We start from the raw sequence: 24,644 nt of genomic DNA, 5'->3' as shown, positions 1-24,644 counted from the left end.
TCTGGAAAGCCAGTGTGGTGAGGTGCAAGATCGTGACTCTGGGATCCGATGGAGTCGATTAGGAGTCATGGATCCTCCACATTCTGAACTGTGACCTTGAGCATATCCGTGGCCTCCGTGGCCTCCGTTTACTCACCTAGGATAGGACCTACCTCAACAAATGGTTCTAAAGATTTGAAATAATGCAGGTCAAGTACTTACCTGGCTCCTTTCTAGCAAAGTTTCCTTTCATTTATTTTATTAAAGAAGGAGTCTTCTTTAAAGGAGTTTTGCCCCTAGCTTTACTTTGCTTTCAAAGGACTGGCTTCTTAGAAACAGAAAACTGAATTGTGGGGGGGTGGGGGGGGTGGGGAGGGTGAACCAGACTAGGCATCCACACATGTCTCATGTTGGAGCATAATAAATTATTCTCCATAGTTCTTGATGGGTTACCCTTCTACCATAAGCATGCTTGTGAGTAAGCAAGGCAGATACTATTTCTCTTTTAGAGAAGAAGGCAAGATTCTGAGGGACTAATGACTTGTCCGAAGTCACAGAAGTAGCTGAGTCTGAAGATGGAAACCCATAAAAGCTGCTGAACTCCTGTCTGCTGCTAATCCTATTCCCATGAGGAAGTCGATGTTGCACCTGGTGCAGGGAATGAACAAAAGCTCCAAGATCCCCTCAAGCTACCACCATCCCACCTGCAACAAATGCTTCCCCTCATACCATGAGACTTCCCTGGGGTTCACTAGAATGAAGGGTGCCATCCCACTATTTACCGAAATTGCCTCTTGCCTCTGCAAGTTCAGCAAATCCTTTCCTCCTATGCTTCACTGAAAAGGCCTAAGGGAACTCAGTCTAATACAATGCTCAGAGTAAAAAGCCTGACAAGAGACAGGATGTGAAAAATGTTCCTGAAGGGCTAAAAAGTAAATGGTTTAATAATAACATGAATAATCTCAATCCTGGGAATGTCAGGGTCATGTTGTTCTTTTACATTCTTAAATTTTAAACAAATGACAGAGTTGGATGAGATTAATTTAAGGCTTATTTTTAGTTTTAAAATTGATGATATTAATGTACCATATTAAGACCACTTTATTTCAGACTTAAGGATTTATCTGGGGATCCCAAATCCCAGTCCTATTCTCTAGTCCCTGTACCCCAGCACCTGTTAATATATTCTTTTAGAGCTTGAGAGAAAAACCCTAAGGATGCCTTTAACATTTATGCCTTTATAAAATATACTGGATGAAAGATAAGTTAGTAAGTGACACTAACCTCATGGTTAATTGGAATTTAAAACTTGATAAATATTCTTATATGTTACACATATTTCCAGAACCATATATGTGTAACTAGATGACAATGAAACCTAGATAACAATGAAACCTAGATTTGGGGAAATGCCAGTTGAAAGCATCAGTTTTTTAAATGAGTATAAACTTAAAATGCTATAACATTTAAATCTAGTTTAAGTGGTTATAATTCCAGTGAGTAGCTACTCTTGATATCATTCATCTCAGAAACGGGTGAATCCTGGGACAGGAAATGCAAACTGTCCCTGGATTGGGGAAGAACTTGCCCTTTCTCTGAGTACAAAGGCCAAGAAGGCCTGGGTTCTGAGATGTGAAAAGGCCGAGGGTAATTTTGTGGAGGAGAAGGGATGTCCCAGGAACTCAGTTTCACATGCCACGTGAACATAACGTGCCTGCTTTGTTAATAGTGGTGGTGATGGTGGCGGCAACGACAACAGAGTCATCAACAACAGCACAGATAAATAGGCAGTTCTGGAACAAGAGGACTAAGGGTGGTGCGGGGAAGCCACCAACACAAATGAACTTGAACTCAAGCAGGATGTAAGAAGAGCCACGTCTCCTCTCCAGGTATGAAAGGGGCATGAGCACTGCTTGCTCTGTGTAGCCGGGGGACTTCACAAGAGCCACCAACTGAAAGGCAATGGTGAAGAGCATGACAAGAAGTCTTGAGGGTTCTGCTCCAACGTGCCCACAAGGCAGTACACCAGGAAACCCTGGCAGAGAGGTGGCAATGACTTAAAGAGGGCTTTGCTTCCAGACTTCATTGCTCTTGACCTTAATAGTTTAGTAACATAAATAAATATGGAGAAATATAATGATAAGGCATAAAACTGATCACAAAAGGCACTAGAACATTCAAGTTTAAGTAGAATTTTAGATGCAAGTAGATTCAACCACCTGGAGGTGGGGGAGGAACCAGGGGGAAGGGCAGGCATGACCCAAAAGCAGAACAAAAACTAAATGTACAAGAGAAAAAAAAAAGGATAGTTGTATACCACCGGTGCCCATACACGGTAATGGAAATTAAACATCTATTCTTTGCTAAACTTGGATGACAAAGAATATTCTGGTTTGCAAACCCTCCGAAGACATATTAGCCTTTGGGTTGTAGCTAAGAAAGGGCTTGACAAGCCAAACAAGGTAGCCTACCATCCCAAGTCACTCCCCAGACTATAATCAAATGGAAACACAAGATGGTGAGGGCATGGGCCTCCCTGACATGAAAGTGGGCAGTTCTCTGGAGTCACCCATGGGGTGGCAGCTGACCCAAGGGACGAACTGCATGAGAACATGTTAAATAAAGGAACAGTAACTGACCTGGTTACCGGTCAGTAGAAATACATGAATTTCTGGCGTCTTTTCTCACCTCCTCTCTCTTTCCATCTCTCTGCAAGAACCGGCTCTTAAAATAGGGGATGACAGTTCTGTCCCTTAATGGCACTGTGAATTAATCAGGACTGCAGCAATCATCACGCCCATTACTCCAGCCAAACCTCTTTATGTCTTACGTTTAAGAAGAAGGGACAAACCCACCTGGATAAGAATCATTGTCAACAAATAGCAGTGTAAATGCATTTTTATGGGCTCAAACCAATCAGTTACATAAGTAAAATGGAAATCACTGTTTTGAAACAGACAAACTGGATTTTTAGTTGAAGAAGTGCCTTACACAGGTAAGTGAATCTGACTCCATCATTTTACAGAGAGGACATGAAGACACAGAAGGATCTTCCCAAAGGCACATGAGTTAGTGGCAAAGCTAGAACCCGAATTCAAGTCCCTGCTTTTCTTGGGAGATTGAGAAAATATTCAAATAGACTGTTAGGGACTATGATGCATGCATGCTTGTCATAGTTGGAGGAACTTGAGGTTTTTAACCCAGGAAGGGGATGATTTCAAGATCATAACTATTGCCAAATAGCTAAAGGACCAGCAAATGGATGAGGGCTTGACCTTGTTCTGTTGACCCCAAGGAAAGGAGGATCATTGGAAGGAAGTTAGAGGGAAGACTTTAGTGCTTTCATGGTTTTAGGTTTAGTTAGAGGGAAGACTTTAGTGCTTTCATGGTTTAGGTCAAAATTTTCCAAAACAATTTGTCGGGGGACAGTAAGTTTTCCATCACCTGAGGGATTTCAGAATAGACTGGGAGGTAATGTACTGTGTTTTGTCTACGGAAGGGGTGGAGCAAAGGGGGTGTGGAAGAAAGAGTTCAGGCATGAAAATCATTTGGATGGGGTGACCTTTAAGAGCATGTGATTCTTTACAACCCAGCACCAAATAAGGGTTTCATTCTTGCCTTTGAACTCCAAAACCTATCTTCCCATCTGTTTGCAATAGTTTAAATTTTAATCTATTTCATATTTCAGGGTATTATGCCCTGAATATTTGATTTGAATGCTGTGGCAGAAGGTCACTCATATTCATTTATTTTCTTTTACTCTTCTACACTTGCAGTGAGTCTTTTGAATCCATTATGCAAACACATGCAAATCATATGCAAATAGCATGGCCTCAGAAAATGACAAAATCCTATGGCCTTAACTGAGCCATCAAACCGTTCTTGAAAAAGAAAAGTAATACACCTTTTCAACGTCTCTGGGGCAGGAGACAATTTCCTGAGCGTGATATTTACATGACATTGGATTTGGTTAATCAGAGGAGTAATACATTCTTTACTACTTATGTAGTCCTACTTATGTAGGACTTAAAGGTTAAGAAAGCATTTTCACATGTATGATCTCATTTGATCCTCATAATTATCCTGTGAGGTCAGCGGAACAGGAATTGCAATTTCTGTATTTTTCAGATGGAAAATAGACGAGTGGCATGACTTGTCCAAGTTCACTCAGTTGGTAATCAGTGCACCCGAGGCTGAAAACTACGCTCCTTGGAGACCAGAGCTCTTGCCACGCACCGTGATGCCTTTGAAGCAAGATGGGCTGTCAGGGAGCTCGCTTGGGCTGTATTTTACCAAAAGCATCTTCAGAGCTGCTTCTGCTGATGAGGATCTGAGACTAGGAAAGCCTAAATATTAGTAGCAGCCCTCGCACAGAGCCTAGGCCATAGTTTCTCCAACCTCCTCTGCATTTTAGCATCTGCTCTGACCTCTCCAGATAAAGAACTGTCTTCAGCCCATCCATTTTTCACTCTTTCGGGAAGCAAAACTCTTTCTTAAACTCCGGAGGGTAACAGCACAGTCTCCACCATGGGACGGCGGATCTGAAGCCGTCATCCACCATTTCCTAGGTGTGTGTGGCCTTGGAGAGATAACTTCACTTTTCTAAGGATCCATTTTTACATCCGTAAAGAAGAGGAAATAACAGCAAACCTGGTGTCTGACATATAGTAGGTGCTCAATAAACAGTAGCTCCTCTAATTCTTGATTAGCAGTCATAAAACAGTAGTGGGAGCAGCGTCTCAAGTCACTCTGAATGCTGATGCCAAGAACTGGGCTCTGGGTAATGGAATGGGGGAACGGTGAGGCCAAGCAGCCCCTCTATGCCAGAAGGTTGGAAAACTACATCTGAGGCAGCTAAATTCAGCCCAGGGAGGAATGTCTGAACTTTGACTTTCTTTAATCAACTACCCCATCTTCCACCATGATGAGGGTAATTGCAGTCTTGCTTCCAGCTATTTCTAAGAAGAAAGAGAGCCCAGGCTGACATCCTTAACTCTTCTCTCTCAGCTGGACTGCTCTGTACACAGCAGTGTTCCCTGCTTCCCTGGGTCAGGTTGGAAGGAAAAAAGGAGGGATTGATTCCACCTCAGCTGCTTTATTAGGCCTGAATCACAGGGTCAAAGGATGGATGTGTCCTCCTCCTATACCAAGACCAGAGGAAGGTGAACCAAGTGGCCTAGGCAGCAGCAGAGGCACAAGGAGAGCAGCTATCTAGCTCTCTGGAGGTGATCCTGTTCCCTCCTGCTCCAGTTCCCACCTCCAGCAGGCCCGACCACCGATCTCACACCTCCCATCTGCCCCAATAGCATGCTGTGGCACCTCTCCACATCCCTCATGTAAGACAATGACCAAAGTGGCTTCCTTTGTGAGGACAGCTTCTTGCTTCTCGCTTCCCTTTCTGGAAAGGGAGCAGAAGCTGTTGGAGTTAGCCAAACCCCTGAAGCTGGCCTCAGTCAATACCATCACATTGAGAGTCTGGGTGACCCACACCAGAAGGGTGCTCAAATGATTCATGCTTGCCAGGAAATGCACTGGGCCATTCTGGGGCTGGGTTCTCAGCTATTTTTGATATGCAAAAGGAACTTCCCTTTTTTTTTTTTTTTTTTTTTTCACAGACCCAGCAAAAACTGAGCCATCAACAGCATTTCTTGTTCCCATATCACCCTTCTGAGCACCTCTCTGCCTGCCGAATTACTAAGGTCATTACAGTTTAATTCCATTTCTCTGCTCCAGACACTAGATAAGCCCACCAAGCTGGGGTTGCCTCGTTCCGGTGATGGCTCCCTGTGCCAGCTGCTTCCTGCTGGTGGTGATGTTTTCTGCCAGCTGCAAAGCCATCACCTCCTCGGATCAGATGTGCACTGAGGTGAGTCTGAACTGTTTGTCTTTATCCAGATTGAACTGCTTGGGAATCAGGAGTTTCAGCATGTAGCCCCACCTGAGCCTTGGCCTCCCAATATCCATTGTCTTTAAAAAGGTGACACGGTATGTAGTTTTTCTTTGGAGTGAAGAAGGAGCCATAGAGCACAGCCAGGGATTGATCTGCGAGATTCTTCATTGCAAGGAGTGAGTGTTTTCCTCCTCTGCAAACAATTCCCTCAACATGATCCTAATTGGGCCATAAGATACCAACAGGGTCTCAGTGCAAAGGGCAGCTCTCCAAACGTGCTTCCAGCATGGAGGTGCTGTTTGTGCAGCATGCTAGCATACGGCCACTACTCCAAACAGTTTTTTGGTTTCCTGGAGATGAATGAAGATGGCTTGTGCCAGATTTGGGAGCAAATAAAGATCACTCTGAATGAGGCTGGCTTTCTCTTCACATTGGACAGCTCTCCATCTGTGTCATTAACCCACAGGAGTAACACTAGAGAAGAGAGCCAAATTGCATCTTCTGTTTTGGCCCATAACAATATTTACCAACTTGTGGGAAGTTCTTGGAGAGGGTAATGAGAGAGAGAAAGGAGAAGGGCCTCAGTCTCTTGCCAACTTCTAAAATGCTGTAACCTTCCTCCCCCTGAGAAACTTCTCACAATTCTGGAGGCTAGAAGTCTGAGATCAAAGTGTCGGCAGGGTTCGTCTCTTCTGAGACCTCTCTCCTTGGCTTGTAGACAGCCATTTTCTCCCTGTGTCTCCGCCTTGTCTTCTCTCTGCTGTGGCTATTCCTGATTTATTCTTCTCATAAGGACACCAGGCAAACTGTAGTACGGCCTATCCTCAAGATCTCATTTTAACTTTAACCTCTTTAAAGATTCTCTTTCCAAATAAAGTCACATTCTGGGATACTCAGTTAAGACATATGCATCTGGGGGCAACACAAATCAGCTCACAACAGAAGGGGTCAAGGAAGCAGTTTTTATCAACCCCAGGAGACCGCCTTTCATCACGCAGGTTGGCAGGTCAATTACACACAGACACGTAGGGGACGTGGTAAGAGGGGTAAGAGGGTCGGAGTGGGCACACCATTTCCTCAGTGATCAGGTTGGTAGGACACCCATTGTCTGACAATATCCTCAAGTAGGATAGCAGCACAATTAAATTCCAGCTCATGGCAAGCAAGTTATTTTAAATGCCCCACGCTTCAGCCTACCAGCTCAACTCTTAAGTCCCCGCATTGCTACAAAGCCCACACAGCCCTTCAGAAGCCCACAAGGGAGGCGTGGGAGATTCTGGAAAGCCCATGGAAATACTGAACCAGTCTAGCTTCCTATTGAGGACAATAGGTTCCAGAGTCGCCAGTTGTTTTTGCAAATGGCCCCAGCTTGGGCAGAGGAGAGGGAACAGCAGCAGGCTGAGCACCCCAGGCTCATATTGCTGCCTATCCCAGGGCCTGCCTGCTACCGGGGTAGTGGAAGTAATGCTGAGGGTCCCAGGATGTCCAGGCCCGGCCCTATGCTGCAGCAAGAGCCTTCCCTTTTGGTTGAGTCAGGAGGGACTGACACCTCTTAATAGAACAACCTCTTTGTAACTCTCCCTCTGAAAGGACTGATTTTCAACACCTTGGACCCAACGCAATTAACCTTAGATCTCTACTTTGATTTATACCCCTATCGTGTAGAAGTTCTTGGTAACAGGATTTTCAGGCTGTTTCCTGAGCTGTCACTCTGTGAATACCGGGATGTTGCTAGGGGATACAAAGATGAATGAAAGTTTGTTCCAAAGGTAAGGAAGGAACTTCTGGGCAGCCCCAGACGGGGAGTGGTGGCAGGAGAAGCACTGACCTTTTTTCAAGTGCAAATCATCCAAATTTGCCTAGCCTTCCCCCTTGTCATATTTGCTCTTTTGTGCTTCCCTCCAATTTAAGCAGAACCACATACTGTTTAATATTTCTATGGCCTTCATTGGCTTATCAGACCCTATCCTAAAAATAAGGTTTTTGTTTTGCATTATTTTGAGTTCAATAAGCCTTTCATTGAAGTATAACACGCAGAGAGAACATTCACCAATCCTAAGTGCACAGTTCAATGAGTTTTCACCAAAGTGAACACGTCCCCGTGATCTGCACACAGATCAAGAAACAGAACATTCTCAGAAGCCCCCTCCTGCCTCTCCCCAGTCACTAGCTCCCAGGGGTATCCGGTACCCTAACTTCTATTACCAAAGAATGATTTTGCTTCTTTGTGAATTTTATATACAGGAGACTACATGGTATAGACTCTTTTGTGTCTGGCTTCTTTTGTTCAGCATTAAATATATGGCATTTACCAAAGATGCTACATAGAGCAATCATTGATTTTATTGCATATTGTATATTTTTTTCTTTGTGTATTGCAGTATGCTGCTCTATTAGTGAACCACTATTTATTTATTCATTCTTCTGTTAATGGCCATTTGCACTGCTTTCAATTTCTTGGTTATTATAAATGCTACTGCCTTGGACATTTGTATCTATGTCTCTAGAAAATAGATGTGCCAATCTTGATTAGGTATATACCAGGCGGAGGGGGGATGTATGTGGTCATCCGGTGTACATGTATTAATTTCAGTAGATATTGTAGAGTCTTCCAAAGGGATGGTGCCCATTTATACTCATTGGCAATGTTTATGAGTTCTGATTGCTCTGTATCCTCATTACTAGCCTATTATTTAAGAATGTTAACCATTCTAATGGATAAGTAGTGGTATTTCACCAGGATTTAATTTTTATTTTCCTGATGATTAAATTGAGTACATTTTCAACTCTATTGGCCATTTGCATATCCTTATGTGTGTATTTGTGTGTGTGTGTGTGTGTGTGTGTGTGTTTGAGAGAGAGAAAGGAGAGAGAAAGGGGAGAGAAAAAGAGAAGCACCTTCTCAAGTCTTTTGTCCATTTTCCCTTGGGTTATTGGTCTTCTTAAAATTGCTTTGTTACGGGCTCTTTATGAATTGTGGATACAAGTCCTTCATCAGATTGCAAATATCCTCTCCCACTCTATGGCGTGCCTTCCCACCCTCCTAATGATACCTTCCAGTGAACAGAAGTTCTTAATTTTAATGTAGGTTAACTTGTTATTGTTCCTTTATTTTCAGTACACTTCTGTCCTGCTTAAGAAATTTTTGCTTACCCCAAGGCCATAAAAGGTATATCCTATGTTTTTGGAAGTATGCTTTGTACTTAAATCTATGGCCTACCTTGAATTATTATTTTTTCTTTGCATATGATGTAAGGCGGGAGTCAAGATGAATTTTTTTAGTAAACCTTTTATTTGAAAAAAATTTAAACCTAGACAAATTCTAAAAATATAGTGAACATCTATAAACACCTCGTGTGGAATCTTCCCTTGTTCTATTCTACATGTTCTCTCTCTCTCTCTCTCTCTCTCTCTCTCTGTGTGTGTGTGTGTGTGTGTGTGTATATATCATAAGTAACAAATTAGAGCCATGACCAGGTGTTTGGAGGCTGACAAATGTGCAAAGCATAACTGGAATAAGTGTTCTGTGATTTGGATTCTGCTAACACTTTTGACGTACTCTCGAATAATTACTTTGGAGTGTAGACATGCCTACTCATTTCAAATGGGCTCATCTTGGCTACCCTGTCCCCTCAAAACTATGGGAGGGGGCAGTCCTTTAGTCCTAGGGCAGGGTGGAGAGCACTTAATAGAGCTTCTTTTCAGAACTGTAAGTTCACAAATTCACAGATTCAAGCCCTTCTCAAGAGTCCTCAACAATGACATGATGTCCTGATGATCCTGTGAAACCTGAACTCCTCCTGTTAATTATCACATTAACCTTCAGAGTTGGCCCACAAAGAAGGTTATCCCCCATCCACAGTTGGGGAAAGATAAGTCTCAGAGAACCCACTGGCTGTGAGATGGGATTTGAACCCAAGCAGTCTGACTCAAGACAAATAGAAAATGAACTGCATATAACTGGGATGCCCTTTGCCTAGAGGAGTCACGTAGACAACCAAGTTTTAGGACTGTGTCCTCTTGGGAATATTTTGTTTTCAGAGAGTGATTGTTACTCCAAAATTTGATCCAGTCGCACTGTGCTATCTCTGGAAAGAGGAGTGACAAATGGAGGGAGGGTCAGCATTCAGCATCCCAGACTCCTCACGCATGGGCGATCTGGCCATGGTGTGTGCCAAACGCAGACGAGACATTGGAAAGGTGGGAATCAGCATTTGGTGAAACTCAAAAAGTTCAAAATTAGAAAATCATTTCAACACTTTTGAGAAGGGAAAATACAATGGGAAAGTTGGAGATACAGCAGAAGGAAGCAAAATAAGATCCCGACTGAAAAAATGCAAACGAATACCTGGAAAGAAAAGGGATTGCAAACACAGAGGTAACACTTGGGAGTCCTGCTCTGTGAAAAGGCACAGCTCTGACATGAAGCTAGAGACAAAGTGGTCGGTGCAGGTTCCAGGGCACACTGGGTCCTGAGTAAATGCTCCATGACTTAGAATAGGGGTAGGCATGGGGTGGCTGCTGTGAACCCCATGGAGCCCTGCACGGCCCTGCTGCCTGCGTGAGCTCATGTCCACAGGGGACCCGATCGAAATGGAACCACCAAAGAAGGAGAGTGAGGAGGTCATTTTAGGTGGTGACTTTGCACGGAGGGTAGAGAATGAAAGCTGGTTTTGTAGGAAGTGGTCATGTGGAGCTCAGAGGAACCAGAGAGGCTGCACAGACTGTGGTGGGTGTCTTCTGGAGAAGCAATTGAACACGTGTCCCTGGCAGCCACCCGAGCCCTGGGCAATGGCCATGCTGTATTCGTTTTCTGCATCCTGTCTTCCTGCTCTCTCGCATTGTCATTCTACCGTCCTGGAATGCTGTACTCTGCTAATTCAACTCACTCTCATAAAGGTTTGAGATGGATCCTGACAGTGAGAAGAATACAACCTCACTTGTGCAGAATTCCTAGCAAAAATGTGTAACCTGAATCAAATCATGAGGAGAGATCTGAACCCCAAGTGAGAGACATTCTATAATATATGAGGCTGTGTTTGATTTAAAATATATATATATATTTTAATATTAAGTTATATTATATTATATATATGCCATGAGAGACATTGAAAGGCCAAGGAATTGTCTCAGACCAAAAGAGCCTAAAGAGTCATGAAAACTAAATGCAATGTATGAACTTGGATTAGGAAAACAAAATTACTATGAAGGACAGTATTAGGACAATGGCCAAAATGTGAATATGAATTGTATGTTGGATAATATTGTACCAATGTTCAATATTTGGAATTCGGTAATGGCACTGTGGTCACGGAAGAGGTGTCCTGTTCTCAGGAGATTTAGGGGTAAAGGGACATCATGTCTGCAATTTACTCTCAACAACAATAAAAGGAATGAGAGTAGTGTGTGTGTGTGTGTGTATGTACTTCCTGCCTTAAAAAGTACAATAGACTGCAGCACCTGGCTGGCTCAGTCTGGTAGAGCATGCAACTCTTGATCTCGGGGTTGTCAGTTTGAGCCCCATGTTGGGTATACAGATTACTTAAAAATAAAATCTTGAAAAAAATATGATAGACTGAAAACAATTTAATGCTGCTTGAGTGATTCCAGAGCACGGGGAGCTTTGTGTCACTATCCATAATAGCATCTGTGATTGTACAGGAGTGTGACTATGAAAGTCAAAGGGGAGGGGCCGTGTAAGTGTGTGTGTGTGTGTGTGTGTATCTTAGCACATTCTCCCAAATGTGCTTATTTTTCAAATTCTCTTATAAGCTTCAATTCTTGTCATTTGCTTCTTTCTCAGGAATCAAGGGCAGAGAGTTGATTGCAATTTATACCTAACTAGAGATTCGTGTATGACACAAACTCATGGTGGGTTTCTCAATACTCTGTGGTTGTGTTATCCACTGGTTCTCAGTTTTTCACTGGGTTGAAACTGAGCTATTTCATTTATCTATCTTTGAATTTGCTAGAAGCTCCCTCAGGCCACTGGCTCGGCAGAGCTCCTGCAGTATTCTCAACTTTCTGAATTGCATTAATGCAGTAAAGTGCTTAGTAAAGCACAGAAGAGGACTCATTTAGGTGTCATGGGCACTTATATATTCAGGAGAAGGAGGAAATTGCCAGCGTGGAGGCTTTTGCTGTAGAGTAGAGCAAGACAAATTGAGGAAAGTTCCCTTTTTCCAAGTGTATGTGACATCAGTTATGCCAGTGGAGATGAGTAAAGGGAAATGTCTTCTCAAAGCTACCCCAAATCTTAGCAGCTACTCAGGCCAACTGCACATACCTCTCCTCTTGGGGCCATCCATGTTCATGGACAAGGAAGAGAGGTCTAGCAACATGTTTTTCTCCCCATTCGGCTAAGTTTTAAAAACAAAGTGTGCATTTCAAGGACATTAGGTGGATCTGTGGCAGCGGCTAGAGGACTTTGGGCCTATAAAATGAAGAAGGAAAGGAAATAAAAATACAGCGTTTTCATCAATGGCATTCATAATATTATCACAACAGAGAAGAAAACTGGTGATTTCCTGTAGGTGAGCTTGCTCAGTGCACCTACAAAAATGAGTGCCACTGAACAGAAGTTGGAATAAAGCAAAAAGCAATTAAAATGGGGATGTGCCTAAAGCACCAGGCTTCATAGTGGAGGATGTGTTCAGTCTTCTGTTTCCAGCTAAGCAGGACTGTTTGCAGCTCAGTGTGTGGACAGCTGGTGAGCTCAAGTCTGATGGGGCAGGTCTTGCCCAGACCGGGCAGTCTCAGTGGGCTGCTGGTAGGACCACTGCATGGTGAGGAGAAAGGCAGTGTCTGAAAAGGTAGATGAAACCCCATGGAGTCTGACATGATGTGAGAGGTGGCCCCCAGGTGCATTCCCTGCAGACCAAGGGCTACTCTATTATTAGTTTAGGTTTTTTGTTTTGTTTTGTTTTGTTTTTAAGATTTATCCATTCATTCATGAGAGACACAGAGAGAGAGGCAGAGACACAGGCAGAGGGAGAAGCAGGCTCCATGGAGAGAGCCCAATGAGGGACTCCATCCCAACTCCAGGATCATGCCTTAAGCAAAAGGCAGATGCTCAACCACTGAGCCACCCAGGCATCCCTATTATTAGTTGGTTTTATTTCTTATAGAACTTTTATCTCTTTGTCTCTTTTGGCTTTTATCTCTTTGTCTCTCTTGTCCCACCCACCCCTCTCTCTACTTCCCCAACACATTCACCAGTCAGTGAAAGGAAGTAATTCAATAAAATGCCCCACCTTCTTCATTTAGCTGACTGCTACCTAGTGATGCTAGTTGACCTAAATCCCTCCTATCACCTGGAGACTGTATGTTAAGCCTAAAGTCTTGGATGCAGATTTAATGCTGGGGGGAGTGGGACGGGGAGAGGCACGAATACCTCATGAGTGGAACTGTCTGCTTAATATTGTCTCACATCAGAAAGTATGTAATGTTAGGATTGTCTTGTTTTAGTGATGCTAATGCAGAGTTGTTTTCAAGCTGACATAACACATTTCTATGCAACCAAAATCAAAACTATGAAACCAAGTTTCATCAAAGAAAACTTGTTTCCTTCCCTGCTTCTCTATTTGGTTCCTTTCTTCCCCTTCAAGGCGATGAGTTTTGGGCTTTTTTCCATGGTTTCTTTTTGCAAATATAAGAAATATGCAAACCTTTCTTACAGAAAAAGTAGCATACAAGATGCTACATACCATATGCTCTACACACTATATGTCCTTCTGTACCTCGCTTTTTATACCTTACAACATACCTGGATATCACTTTACTCTATATCAGCATGTGGAGATCTTACTCATTCCAGTTTCATCTGTAGAAGGTTCCATCTTGTGAAGGTACCGTATTTTGTTCGACTAGTCCAATATTGAAGATCAATTCGGCTATGGCTCATCTTTTGATATTACAGAAATGAGTGAAGTTAATAATCCACATGAATCACTTTGTGTCTTTGCAGGAATGTGCTTGGTAAAGAGCTAGAGGTGCCATTGCTGCTCAAAGGATAGAACATATGTAATTTAGCTAGTTAATCAAATTACCAGCTCTGATATTAATGTACATTGTTTCTCTCATCAGAAAGAGGCCAACAAGACCTATAACTGTGAAAATTTAGGTCTTACAGAAGTTCCGGACACTCTCCCCAACACAACAGAATTTTTGGAATTTGGCTTTAATTTCTTGCCTACAGTGGAAAATACAACTTTCAGTAGACTCATAGATCTTATCTTTTTGGACTTAACCAGGTATGTATCTGAGTTCCTTGTCTGTGGTTGATGTTTTACTCATGTGATAACACAACTTGCATTCACATTGTTTCCAGGACCTTCTTTTGGGAGCACAGGGACACTCTGTCTACCTTGCGTGTTCACTCTTTCCAGAAAATATTTTTCTGCAAGTGAAGTGTAATATTTAAAAAAAACCCAGTCAGTGGAGAGAAAAATGGATTATTTTCCAACTAGAGTGCATCAGCAGCGTTAAGAAGTTCTAAGGAATGTTGATTTAAAAAAAAAAAAAAACCCTGAAAACAAATCTTGTATTAAATCAGATGCCATAGTTTATTCTTGCATGATGACATTTTAAGAAAAATTTACAGGAGAAATGCATAAGCTACTAACTTTTCCCCCCATAAGTTGGGAAAATAGTTCCATTATTTAATTTTTGAAGCAGAATTGGGATTCCAAATGCTGAACCAGTGTTTGTGAACCAGCAAGCAGAACTATCACAAGAATGTAAGGGCAGAAATCAGAAGGGAAATGCAGCATGCACACGCATGTGCTGTGTGTGTGTGTGTGTGTGTGTGTGTGTGTGTAGCAGGAGAGGGATTTGCGTGTGGATGGGTCTGCGTCCCCTGTAGCAGCTCTATTTCTTTGGTGGTTCAATGTATGCTTCCACAGCGTGGCAGAGCATTCACACCCCTGAGACGCTTCCATCTTTATGAGCACCCCTGGGGGGCAGGCATGCTGGATATTATCTCCAACTCATGTCTGAAGAGGAAACAGAGGATCCAGGAGATTTTGTTAATTAGTTTAGGGTCACAAAGTAAGGAAACTGGGACTCTGCTCTCTTGACTCCCAGTCCACGATCCCCCAAATGACCCCAGGCCTCATCCAGGGGCAAGATTCCAGGTGCTGGGTAGCAACACTTCACTGAGACAGAGCCATGGTCTTTCAGACAGGGACAAAGATCATTCTGCTCCCTACCCATTGTGTCCCCAGGACATACACCTTCCCTCTGCTTTACCATTTCTCATTTTTAGATGGAATGGGTTTGGGCACATTTTGAAGGAACGCGTAGGGTCAGGATAGCTTTTCCAGCTAGGACTGGCTGGACTCTAAGTTTCCTCTTCTGTTATTTTCAAATAAAAACGTGACCTTATTATTTTTTCTCAACTCCCTCTCCTTAGCTCCCTCAGCCCCTGCCCTTTACCCGATCACCAATCAGATGCTATTTTTATTCCTTTAAACAGCCACATTTCTTGAGCTTTACCGTGTTTTCCGTTTTCTTGGCTCATTCTTACATCTTGCTTTACAGACTTTCTCTTGGCATAATTTCCCCTTTCTCCTGAGGTACACACTTAACAGTTTCTTTAGTGAAAGTCTTTCTGCACTAAACTCCCTTGGTTTTTGTTTTTCCAGAAAGGTCTTTATTTCACTCTGATTCTTGAAAGACAGTATTTCCTGACATGATTCCAAGTTGATTGTTGTTTTTTTTTTCCTCAGCCTGTTGATGGCTGCCATCTTCCCTTGTCGCTGCTGGACGGTCACCTGTCTGTCTAATCACCGCGTACATGCACATCATCTTTTCTCTCTGGGCATTTCCAGGAGGTTCTCTCTGTCTTTGGCATTCTGTAATACCACAGTGCTGCACCATGTAGATTGTTGGGCTCCTTGAATCTGCAAACAGTGCCTTTCCTCAATTCTAAAATATTCTTAAAAAAAAAGAAAGAAAGAAAGAAAAATAGTCTAGCCATTGTTTGTTTGAAACCTGGCTTGCTTACATTCACTCTTTCATATCCTCTGGATCTCTAATTTGATTTATAGCATCTTCTCATCCATCAGTCATATATGCCAATATACTCTCCTTGTTTTCCATCAATTTGGTGTTTTGGACGATATTCTAGGTCATTTTCTCACATCTACTTTTACACCATTAGTATCCTCTTCAACTGTGTCTAATCTCTTGTATAAACTGTCTTTGGTTTTTCAATTTCATTAACTTCCTATTTCAGTACATTTCAACGACTTTCCGTTATTATAAATATGACACATCAGTTTTAAAAAGTTTTTCCTTCATCATATAATTGGTTCATACCATTTCCTTAAAACACATCAAACACATGTTTCATAGATGTAGATTTATTATATATTCTGATCCTGTATATCAGGTATATCACACATTTTTTATAAATCATATATATAATATCAGATATACCTCATAATTCTGGTATCTGCTATCTACCTGACTATGTAGAACATTTTTTAAAGAGATTTATTTATTTACTTAAGAGAGAGAGCATGGGCAGGAGGGGCAAAGGGAGAAGGAAGGAAAACCTTAAGCAGACTCATGCTGAGTGCAGAGCCCGATGTGGGCTCCATGTTATGACCCTCAGATCACAATCTGAGCTGAAACCAGGGGTCTGACACTTAACCCACTGCACCCCCCCGGTGGCTCCATAGAACATTTTTTTAACTGACTAATTAACTCCCTTATGTGTTCACTGAAATTTTACTTTGAGCTCATTTGTCTTTTGAAACTTGATGGAAATCTTTGTTTAAAATACTTTCCTGGAATTAGACAATGGCATTATGGCTATAGAAAATAAGCTGATGTAGGTTTTTTTTTTTTTTTTTTTTTTTTTTTTTTTTTTTTTTTTGGAGATTCACAATGAAATCTGTACAGCATATCTGGGATCTGATTTAAGATAATTCAGGCGTGAGAGGTGTGAACAGAAGCAGCAAAGGGGGCACCTGGGTGGCTCAGTGGTTGAGCGTCTGCCTTGGGCTCAGGGTGTGATCCTGGGATCAAGTCCCGTGTCGGGCTCCCCTCAAGGAGCCTACTTCTCACTCTGCCTATGTCTCTGCCTCTCTCTCCGTGTCTCTCATGAAAAAATAAAATCTTAAAAAAAAAAAGCAAAGCAGCACATATGGCAACATTTCAAGAACTGTTGTGACTATGTGACAGATCTATGAAAGTTGTACTGTAATCTTTACTTTTATGTGAATGTGTAAGTTTTCCATGTTAAAAGTTAATTAAGTAGATACACTAGAAGAAAAATGTACATAGAAGAAATTTCTATTTACTCATGCGAGTTATCTGAAGTCACTATCATTCTGGAACCACTTTAAACTTAATTTCTATGCTGGCTTCTTTTGGGTGGTCCACAGAGGTAGCATCAATTCAGGCCACAGTCCTCATGAATGGAAGCATATGGTTAGAGAATCGCAGAGGAGACTTCTTTCATTATTGTTGTTATTCCATCCAAGAAAACACATATTCTCAAGGTCATCCTCTATGAACTTTTTTTTAAGGTCATCCACTGAAAGGATCCCTTTTGAGGGTCTTGATGGTTTGCAGGTCTTTGATAGGACCTCCTAACCTGCTTGGATCCCAACCTTTGTCACCTGCCTTGGTGCACGTGAGTTAGTTTTTAACTCTGGCTCTAGGCCACTCAGGCCTGGCAGACAGTGGCAGATGGGACAAGGCTAGCTCTAGGGCTCCCTTGCTCCCAGGGATTCCAACTTCTTTTTCTAAGGGAATTAGAATTCTAAGGAATTCCCTTATTGATCTCCCAGGGAGTTTTGAGTGTGTGTGTGTGTGTGTGTGTGTTTGCACAATCCAGTATTTTCAGGTGAAATACCAGGATGAAACCTTTATTGTATTTCTATGGAGTATTTTCATATGTATCATTTGACTAACAGCTGTTGCACATCAAAGTGCTCATCATTTCTGTACTTTATAGAAGCAACAACAGAGATTGAGATACATTGTGACTTGCCCAGGATGACACAGATACATACATTACATATCATATGTTATATATTAAATGTTAGAGATGACATATTATATATTAGTTAAAATAGTAAATCATTGGATTTTGCCCACAATCAAACTGCTAACTGTTCCCTAAATTCTAAACATAAATCTCTGAGAGTTCAATCCAAAGGGGCAAGACATCTGGAAGAAATTCTAAATCAGAGTTTTCAGAACTGAGGCTAACCATTGATTCAACAGATCATCTGTTGGTACTGAAGATAGTTTTTTTCTGTTTTATTTCAAATAATAATGTATACTCTTTTTACTAAACACAAAAGATGGCTTTGTTAATACAGGTCACTATGACAGAGTTTTTCTTTTTTCCAACTAATTATTGTTCAATACTATTATCTTTTCAAGGTGCCAGATTAACTGGGTACATGAAGATACTTTTCAAAACCATTATCAATTGAACACAATTGTGTTGACTGGAAATCCCCTGATATTCATGGCAGAAACATCTCTTAATGGGCCCAAGTTGCTGAAGCATCTTTTCTTAACCCAAACAGGAATATCCAATCTCGGCTTTATCCCAATGCACAATCTGGAAAACTTAGAAAGCTTGCATCTTGGAAGCAACTATATTTCCTCTATTAAGTTCCCAGAAAACTTCCCAATCCAGAATCTGAAAGTCCTGGATTTTCAGAATAATGTGATACACTACCTCTCTAGTGAAGACATGAACACTCTGAAGCAGGCCACCAACCTAAGCCTTAATTTCAATGGCAATGATATTAAAGACATTGAACCTGGAGCTTTCCATTCAAAAATCTTCCAAAGTTTGAAATTTGGAGGGAGTCTTAACTTGTCTGTTATATTAAAAGGTCTACAGAACACTACTACTAAGTCTCTCTGGCTGGGGTCATACGAGGACACTGATGACCAAGACCTTACTTCAGACATGTTTGACGGACTTTGTGAAATGTCTGTTGAAAGCATCAATCTACAGAAGCACTACATCTCTGATCTCTCATCTGCTACATTCCGGTGCTTTACTCAACTCCAGGAGTTGGATCTGACGGCACATCACTTGCGTGAGTTACCCCCTGGGATCCAGGGTATGAAAGCTCTCAAGAAATTAGTTCTCAATGTAAATAGGTTTGACGAATTGTGTCAAATCCATGCTGCCAGTTTTCCATCCCTTACAGACCTTTCTATAAAAGGCAACATGAAGAAACTTGACTTCGGTGCTGGGTGTTTGGAAAAACTCGAAAACCTTCAGAAACTTGATTTAAGCCACAGTGATATAGAGGCTTCTGACTGCTGCAATCTTCAGCTCAAAAATCTGCGCCACTTACAATACCTAAACCTGAGCTACAATGAGCCTCTTACTCTCCAGAGCCAGGCGTTCAAAGAATGTCCTCGGCTAGAAGGTCTAGATTTGGCATTTACCCGCTTGCACATGAAGGGTCCACAGAGTCCTTTCCAAAACCTCCATCTCCTTCAGGTTCTGAATCTTTCTTACTGCCACCTGGACACCAGCAATCAGCACCTTCTAGAAGGCCTGGAGGGTCTCCGCCATCTAAATTTACAGGGGAATCACTTTCAAGATGGGAGTATCTCAAAGACCAGCCTACTTCAGACCTTGAGCAGCTTGGAGATTCTTATTTTATCCTCCTGTGACCTCCTCTCCATAGACAAGCAAGCGTTCCAGAGCCTTGGGAAGATGAATCATGTTGACTTAAGCTACAACAGCCTGACAGGCAATAGCATTGATGCTCTTAGTCATCTTCGGGGCATCTACCTCAATATGGCCGCCAATAACATCCACATCATCCCATCTCCTCTCCTTCTCACCTTGTCCCAGCAGAACACCATTAACTTAAGTCACAATCCCCTGGACTGCACCTGTTTGAATATTCATTTTATAACATGGTACAAAGAAAACCTGCAGAAATTTGAGGGCTCGGAGGAGACCGTGTGTGCAAACCCCCCAACTTTAAGGGGGGTTAAGCTGTCTGACGTCAAACTGTATTGTGGTATTACGGCCGTGGGCATTTTCTTTCTTGTAGTATTTTTATTCTTGGTTACTGTTCTGCTCATTTTTTTCATTAAATTCCTTCTGAGGTGGAAATACCAGCACATCTAACATTGAAGGTTTCTAGAGATGGCAAGTAAGTGTGTTTAGCGAAATTGCCCCAAGTAAAGGAACTTGTTGTGCTCCTTCTCAGTCTGTCAGACTTTTCAGACTGGTTCCTGCAGCTGGGCAGGGATTCTCTGTGCTTCTCTGAGTCCTAGAGCTAATGAACCTTCCTGGAACATAAATGGACCAGGGCCAGGGGGCCAAGCAGCAGCTGTGAGAGACACAGAGCTGTTTCTTCACATGGAAGGTGGTTGGAGGACCTGTGGCATGGAAAAGCCAGGAGAGGAATGTGCTAAGAGGCCATCTCCCTTCTGCTTGTGGACACCCCCTCGAAGCAGCTTCTACCCTGACCCTAAAAGGAAATCAACTCTCATAACCAGGCAGTGCTGACTGCCCCAGCCCAAACTCTGCCTCCCACAGCTTGGACATCATGCTTGCCTCTGAGTCCTCAGTAAGGCAGTTGCTTGAAAAACTTGTTGGCAACAAAGTCTCAATGCTTATTTTAAATGAAAAAGGGAATACACAGTGAATTTAAAAGAAGAAGCTGAGAAATGAATCTTGACATCAAATCGGCTACACTAATCTCCTTAATCCACAAGTCTCTACGGCCTCTAGGAAGCCACTCAGAGTACAAATAGCTACCAAAAAAAAAAAAAAAAAAATGCAACCCCATCAGCTCTGTAGCCCCCAAGGTGTAAAAGTTTTGCTGCATTGGCCACTCTCTCTTCAGAACCCTTGGATGTTCCTTCTCCCTATCCAGTGTGCTTGCTCTTATGCTACAAATGCTCCTTACACATAGGCTGTGGTTCAAATGCTCTTCTCATTTGGATGTCTGGCCCTTAAAAGCTTCTTTCCTACAGGAACTATGAAATAAATGGTGGTTTGGTTCCCAGGCCAGCTCTCAAAAGTCTATTCACCTGGGACAGCAGTTGAGACAGCGCATTTACAGTGAACACCAGGTGAAGAAAGCATCTCCGTACACTAGCTGTCTAGAACACAAGAAGCTGGCTTAGTGAGCTTCTGCTGAGGCTGGGGTGTCAGAGATGGTCATACCAGAGGAAAAGAGAGGACAAGACCATTGAATGTAGACAGAGAGAGAGAGGACAGGGAAGGGGAAGGTGTTATGACTTTGGCCTTACAAGGTCCAATGGGTCATACTTATGGAGGGCTTGACCTTCTGCAGTTTGCACTGGCTGACCGAGAGTTGAAATCTCTACTCAGGCGTTACATTTATATGGCCTGGAATTCTAGAACTAATAACATTGGTTAACTTTCATATCCAACTGGAATATATTAGCTCTTCAGGTGAGGGCATAAGAGGGGAACATATTAAGGGTGGAAATGTGGGGAGAGCAAGCTCTCTTTACCTCTGTATCCTCGAGAACAGCAAGAAAGACAGGGAATAGTGAAGAAATGCCACAAACCTCTATTGCGAATGCTCTGCTACCCTTAGGGGGATTTTTTTTGCCTGTAGTATTCGGTGGGAGGCCAGGTTGTCTCAGTTGTTCTTGGTTAAGAACACAAGGTGGGGCCTAAGGTAAAATGAGAGAAGCATTTGCCTTGGGTGCAAAATTTAAAGGGGAACCAAAAAACTCAGTGTGCAAGACAAAAATATTTTAATGCAATATTAAAAAGGCTTCAGGTTAATGAAAGAAATCCATGGTAAGTAAAATATCAAAGCTTTAAAAAACAGGATCCATAATAATAGCCCCATGCTGAACCACATTAGAACCTGAGGAAAAAGGAAAGATCAGTAATGCTGATCCCGCCTTTGTTTAAAATGTTGATAATTTGTTCACATTTGAGATTTTGTATCAGTTTTCTACTTAATGTCACATTAAAATACTATCTTCATTATTGAGTTCTACAGTGCTCTCTTCAATTTAGCGCCCAGGGTGGGTGTCTCACTGGCCTCACCCTGTTCTCACCCTGAGGAATGCATGTAGGAATGTAGGGCTTCCTACATGCATTCCCAGGCCACAGTCCACCCAGGGCCTATTAGTAGGCATGTTATCTCAGTTTTACTCAGAAGTGCCTACCCCTTGTCCCTTACTTTCTGGAAGCAGGTCAAAGTGTCCAAGAACTTATACCTTGTTCCTCATCCTCAGGTAACTCCCAACTCCTGAGCTCAAAGGCAACCTTCCTTCAAAGCCAAGACAGGCGGCAGAGATGAATGGGCACCATATCCCCCTGAGCTCTAGGAGGCCTGGACCTGATGAGCGAGGGCAAGCGGGGCACCACTCTGCTAATGAAATGAAACATCACACAATTAGTGGCTTTAATTACCTTGAATATCAGTGTTTGGGAAAACAGGTGCCTAAGGCAGCCATTTAAAGATGTGTGTAGGGACACCTAGGTGGCTCAGTCGTTGAGCAACTGCCTTTGGCTCAGGGTGTGACCCCGGGTCCTGTGATCGAGTCCCGCATCGGGCTCCCCACAGGGAGCCTGCTTGTCCCTCTGCCTGTGTCTCTGCCTCTCTCTGTGTTTCTCATGAATAAATAAACAAAATCTTAAAAAAACAAAACAAAAACAAAGATGTGTGTGGAAGGAGAAAGTAAACGGTAGAAATATGGGAGATTGGGACTCACCGTCACCTAGCTTCCTTCCTTCCCTAGGCCTAGGATGGTGGGGCAACATTTTGAGAAGGCCAGTTTGAGCCACTGCTTGGGTTGGTAGTGGCCCTGAGTCTGGCAGCGACCAAGGCTTTTTTTCACTGAGCACTGGGCTCAGGAGGGACCTCATGCAGAAGTGGGCCCAGCTGCCTTGGCCAGGCTCTGTCAGTGTGCAGAGCGGGGTGGGGGGTGGGGGGTCTTCCAGGCAGCTTCCTAGCTGCTGCTACGAGCAAGTCCCCTCGTTCTAGAGACCTGGAGGCAATGGTAGTTAGTTTAAAAGTTCAGGCAGCCACCCCTCCCAAGTCAAGAGAGAGCATCCCTACTGAGTACTCGACCCCATGCTGCCCACTCTTGTGCAAGAGCCTCCGCCTTTGAAGAGTTGGGCAGGAAGACAGCAGAACACAAGGTTCATTTGTTTTGTTGATTGTGTTAATTTGCTTGTGGCCAATCAGATGACCAGCTCTGGAAACTCTGGGAGATATTCCCTGTGGTGACCATGAAGCTGCAAACACCATACTCACTGTTTCCTCCCTCCCTTCTTTCTCTTTCCTCCCTCTTTCTTGGCCATTTATTCACTTCCTCCCTTTTCTCCTTCTCTCTCTCTGCGCTTCCCTCTTTTTTGTTGGTTTTATGCTTTCCTTCCTTTCTTCCTTCATCTTCATCACAGAGTATGGAAGTCAACATTGTGAATCAAGTCTAAGACAGAACCAACCCACTGAGTTCCCTGTGCGTTCTAGCAAATTCAGGCTCTTCCCTGACTTCAGGATTCACGCTGTAGCTAGGAAATGCTAATTGCTGACTTACAACTCCACGGCTGCACAAGCCTCCATGATATTTCACCTGTAAACACAAAAACGCAAGTACTCTGTAGGATAGCCATGATGCAGGATGCACCACATGAATGATGGCGGGGTCCTAAGGCCTAGCCGAACGTAATTGCCCATCTCACTTCCATTTATCAGGCATGCGCCCCTTCTATGTAACACAACTTGCTATTCTGTAACTGCACACTGATCTAAGGCTTTGTGACAGCTCCTCTGTTTTAAGCAACAGTAAATTCCCCCTGCAAAGTCAGAAAGGGAGCTTTTTGATAGCTGCTGTCAATTTTATTGCTTAATCCTGGTTACTAGGATAGAATCTGTAGACATGGTGTGTTTATTGGTTTTATGTATCGCATGTTGTTACTGCTCTGACAAGCTACTCCTATAAAAATGTGTTATTATTGCATGTTGTAGCTCAGTGAGCTGACCCTGCATTTCAAAGTGTACTGAAGCAAATAGCATGGAAGTCCATAAAAGCCGACCGGCCTCCATCACGGAGCTGCAGCTCCCACATTCTGGTAGCAAATGATACCTTTCCCCAGAGCCAGGAGCTATCACTGCTAACTGAACACAGCACAGACCCAAACACAGGCATGATCTGTAAAATTTCAATACAGGAAATTGTCAAATCATTCCTACTCGTCCAATTCCCCAATAAGTGTCATTTGCAATTTTGAGGTTTACACAAGAATGAGATAAATGGCTTTTAAATGTTTTTGTAGATTAGTACAGGATGCAAGAGGGGCAGCTGACACTGTTTTCTAACGGCCTTGAATGCTAAAGAAAAAGTTAACTTGAGTTACAATAAGACAGGATGTGATTATTTCTAAGCAAGTCACAACTGGGGGTCCTGGGTGTTTAATTAGCATCAATTGTCTGGAATGTTAAGAGGTAGAATGTTTAATGTGGGGTGGGGGTGGGGGAGTAGTTAGCTTGAAGGCTGCAGAAGAATGGGCCAGCCAGGTATGGCTCCCAGATATCACCAGAATCATTTGCGTGATTCAGTACCAGACAGACTCCTCTGCCCCACCTCTAGATAGTGGAATTGTGTTAGACTGGGGTTGGCCCTAGACCCTAAGTCAAATGATTTCATGCCAAATATCCTTCCCTAATCCTAATTTTATCAACCAATAGCAGAGTCAGACGTTAGGCTCCATGAGTCAAATGAGTTGAGGGGACCTGCTCTCTATTCTCTAAAAGGAAATTTTGTAACAAAA

General features: G+C 42.8%; 1 protein-coding gene across 1 annotated transcript; it reads left to right on the top strand.

Annotated features, from left to right (window-relative positions):
* Positions 1-5,503: 5,503 nt before the first annotated feature.
* On the top strand, positions 5,504-21,851 carry CD180 (CD180 molecule). The gene is made up of 3 exons (XM_077898033.1): positions 5,504-5,845; positions 13,955-14,121; positions 18,272-21,851. Exons 1-3 carry the CDS (start codon positions 5,756-5,758, stop codon positions 19,998-20,000), a joined length of 1,986 nt encoding a protein of 661 aa, XP_077754159.1. The 5' UTR covers positions 5,504-5,755; the 3' UTR covers positions 20,001-21,851.
* Positions 21,852-24,644: the final 2,793 nt, after the last annotated feature.

The sequence above is a fragment of the Canis aureus genome, chromosome 5 (assembly GCF_053574225.1).
Source record: "Canis aureus isolate CA01 chromosome 5, VMU_Caureus_v.1.0, whole genome shotgun sequence".
Classification (NCBI taxonomy): domain Eukaryota; kingdom Metazoa; phylum Chordata; class Mammalia; order Carnivora; family Canidae; genus Canis; species Canis aureus.
Note: the sequence above shows the minus strand (reverse complement) of the source record. Positions and strands in the feature narration are given on the sequence as shown.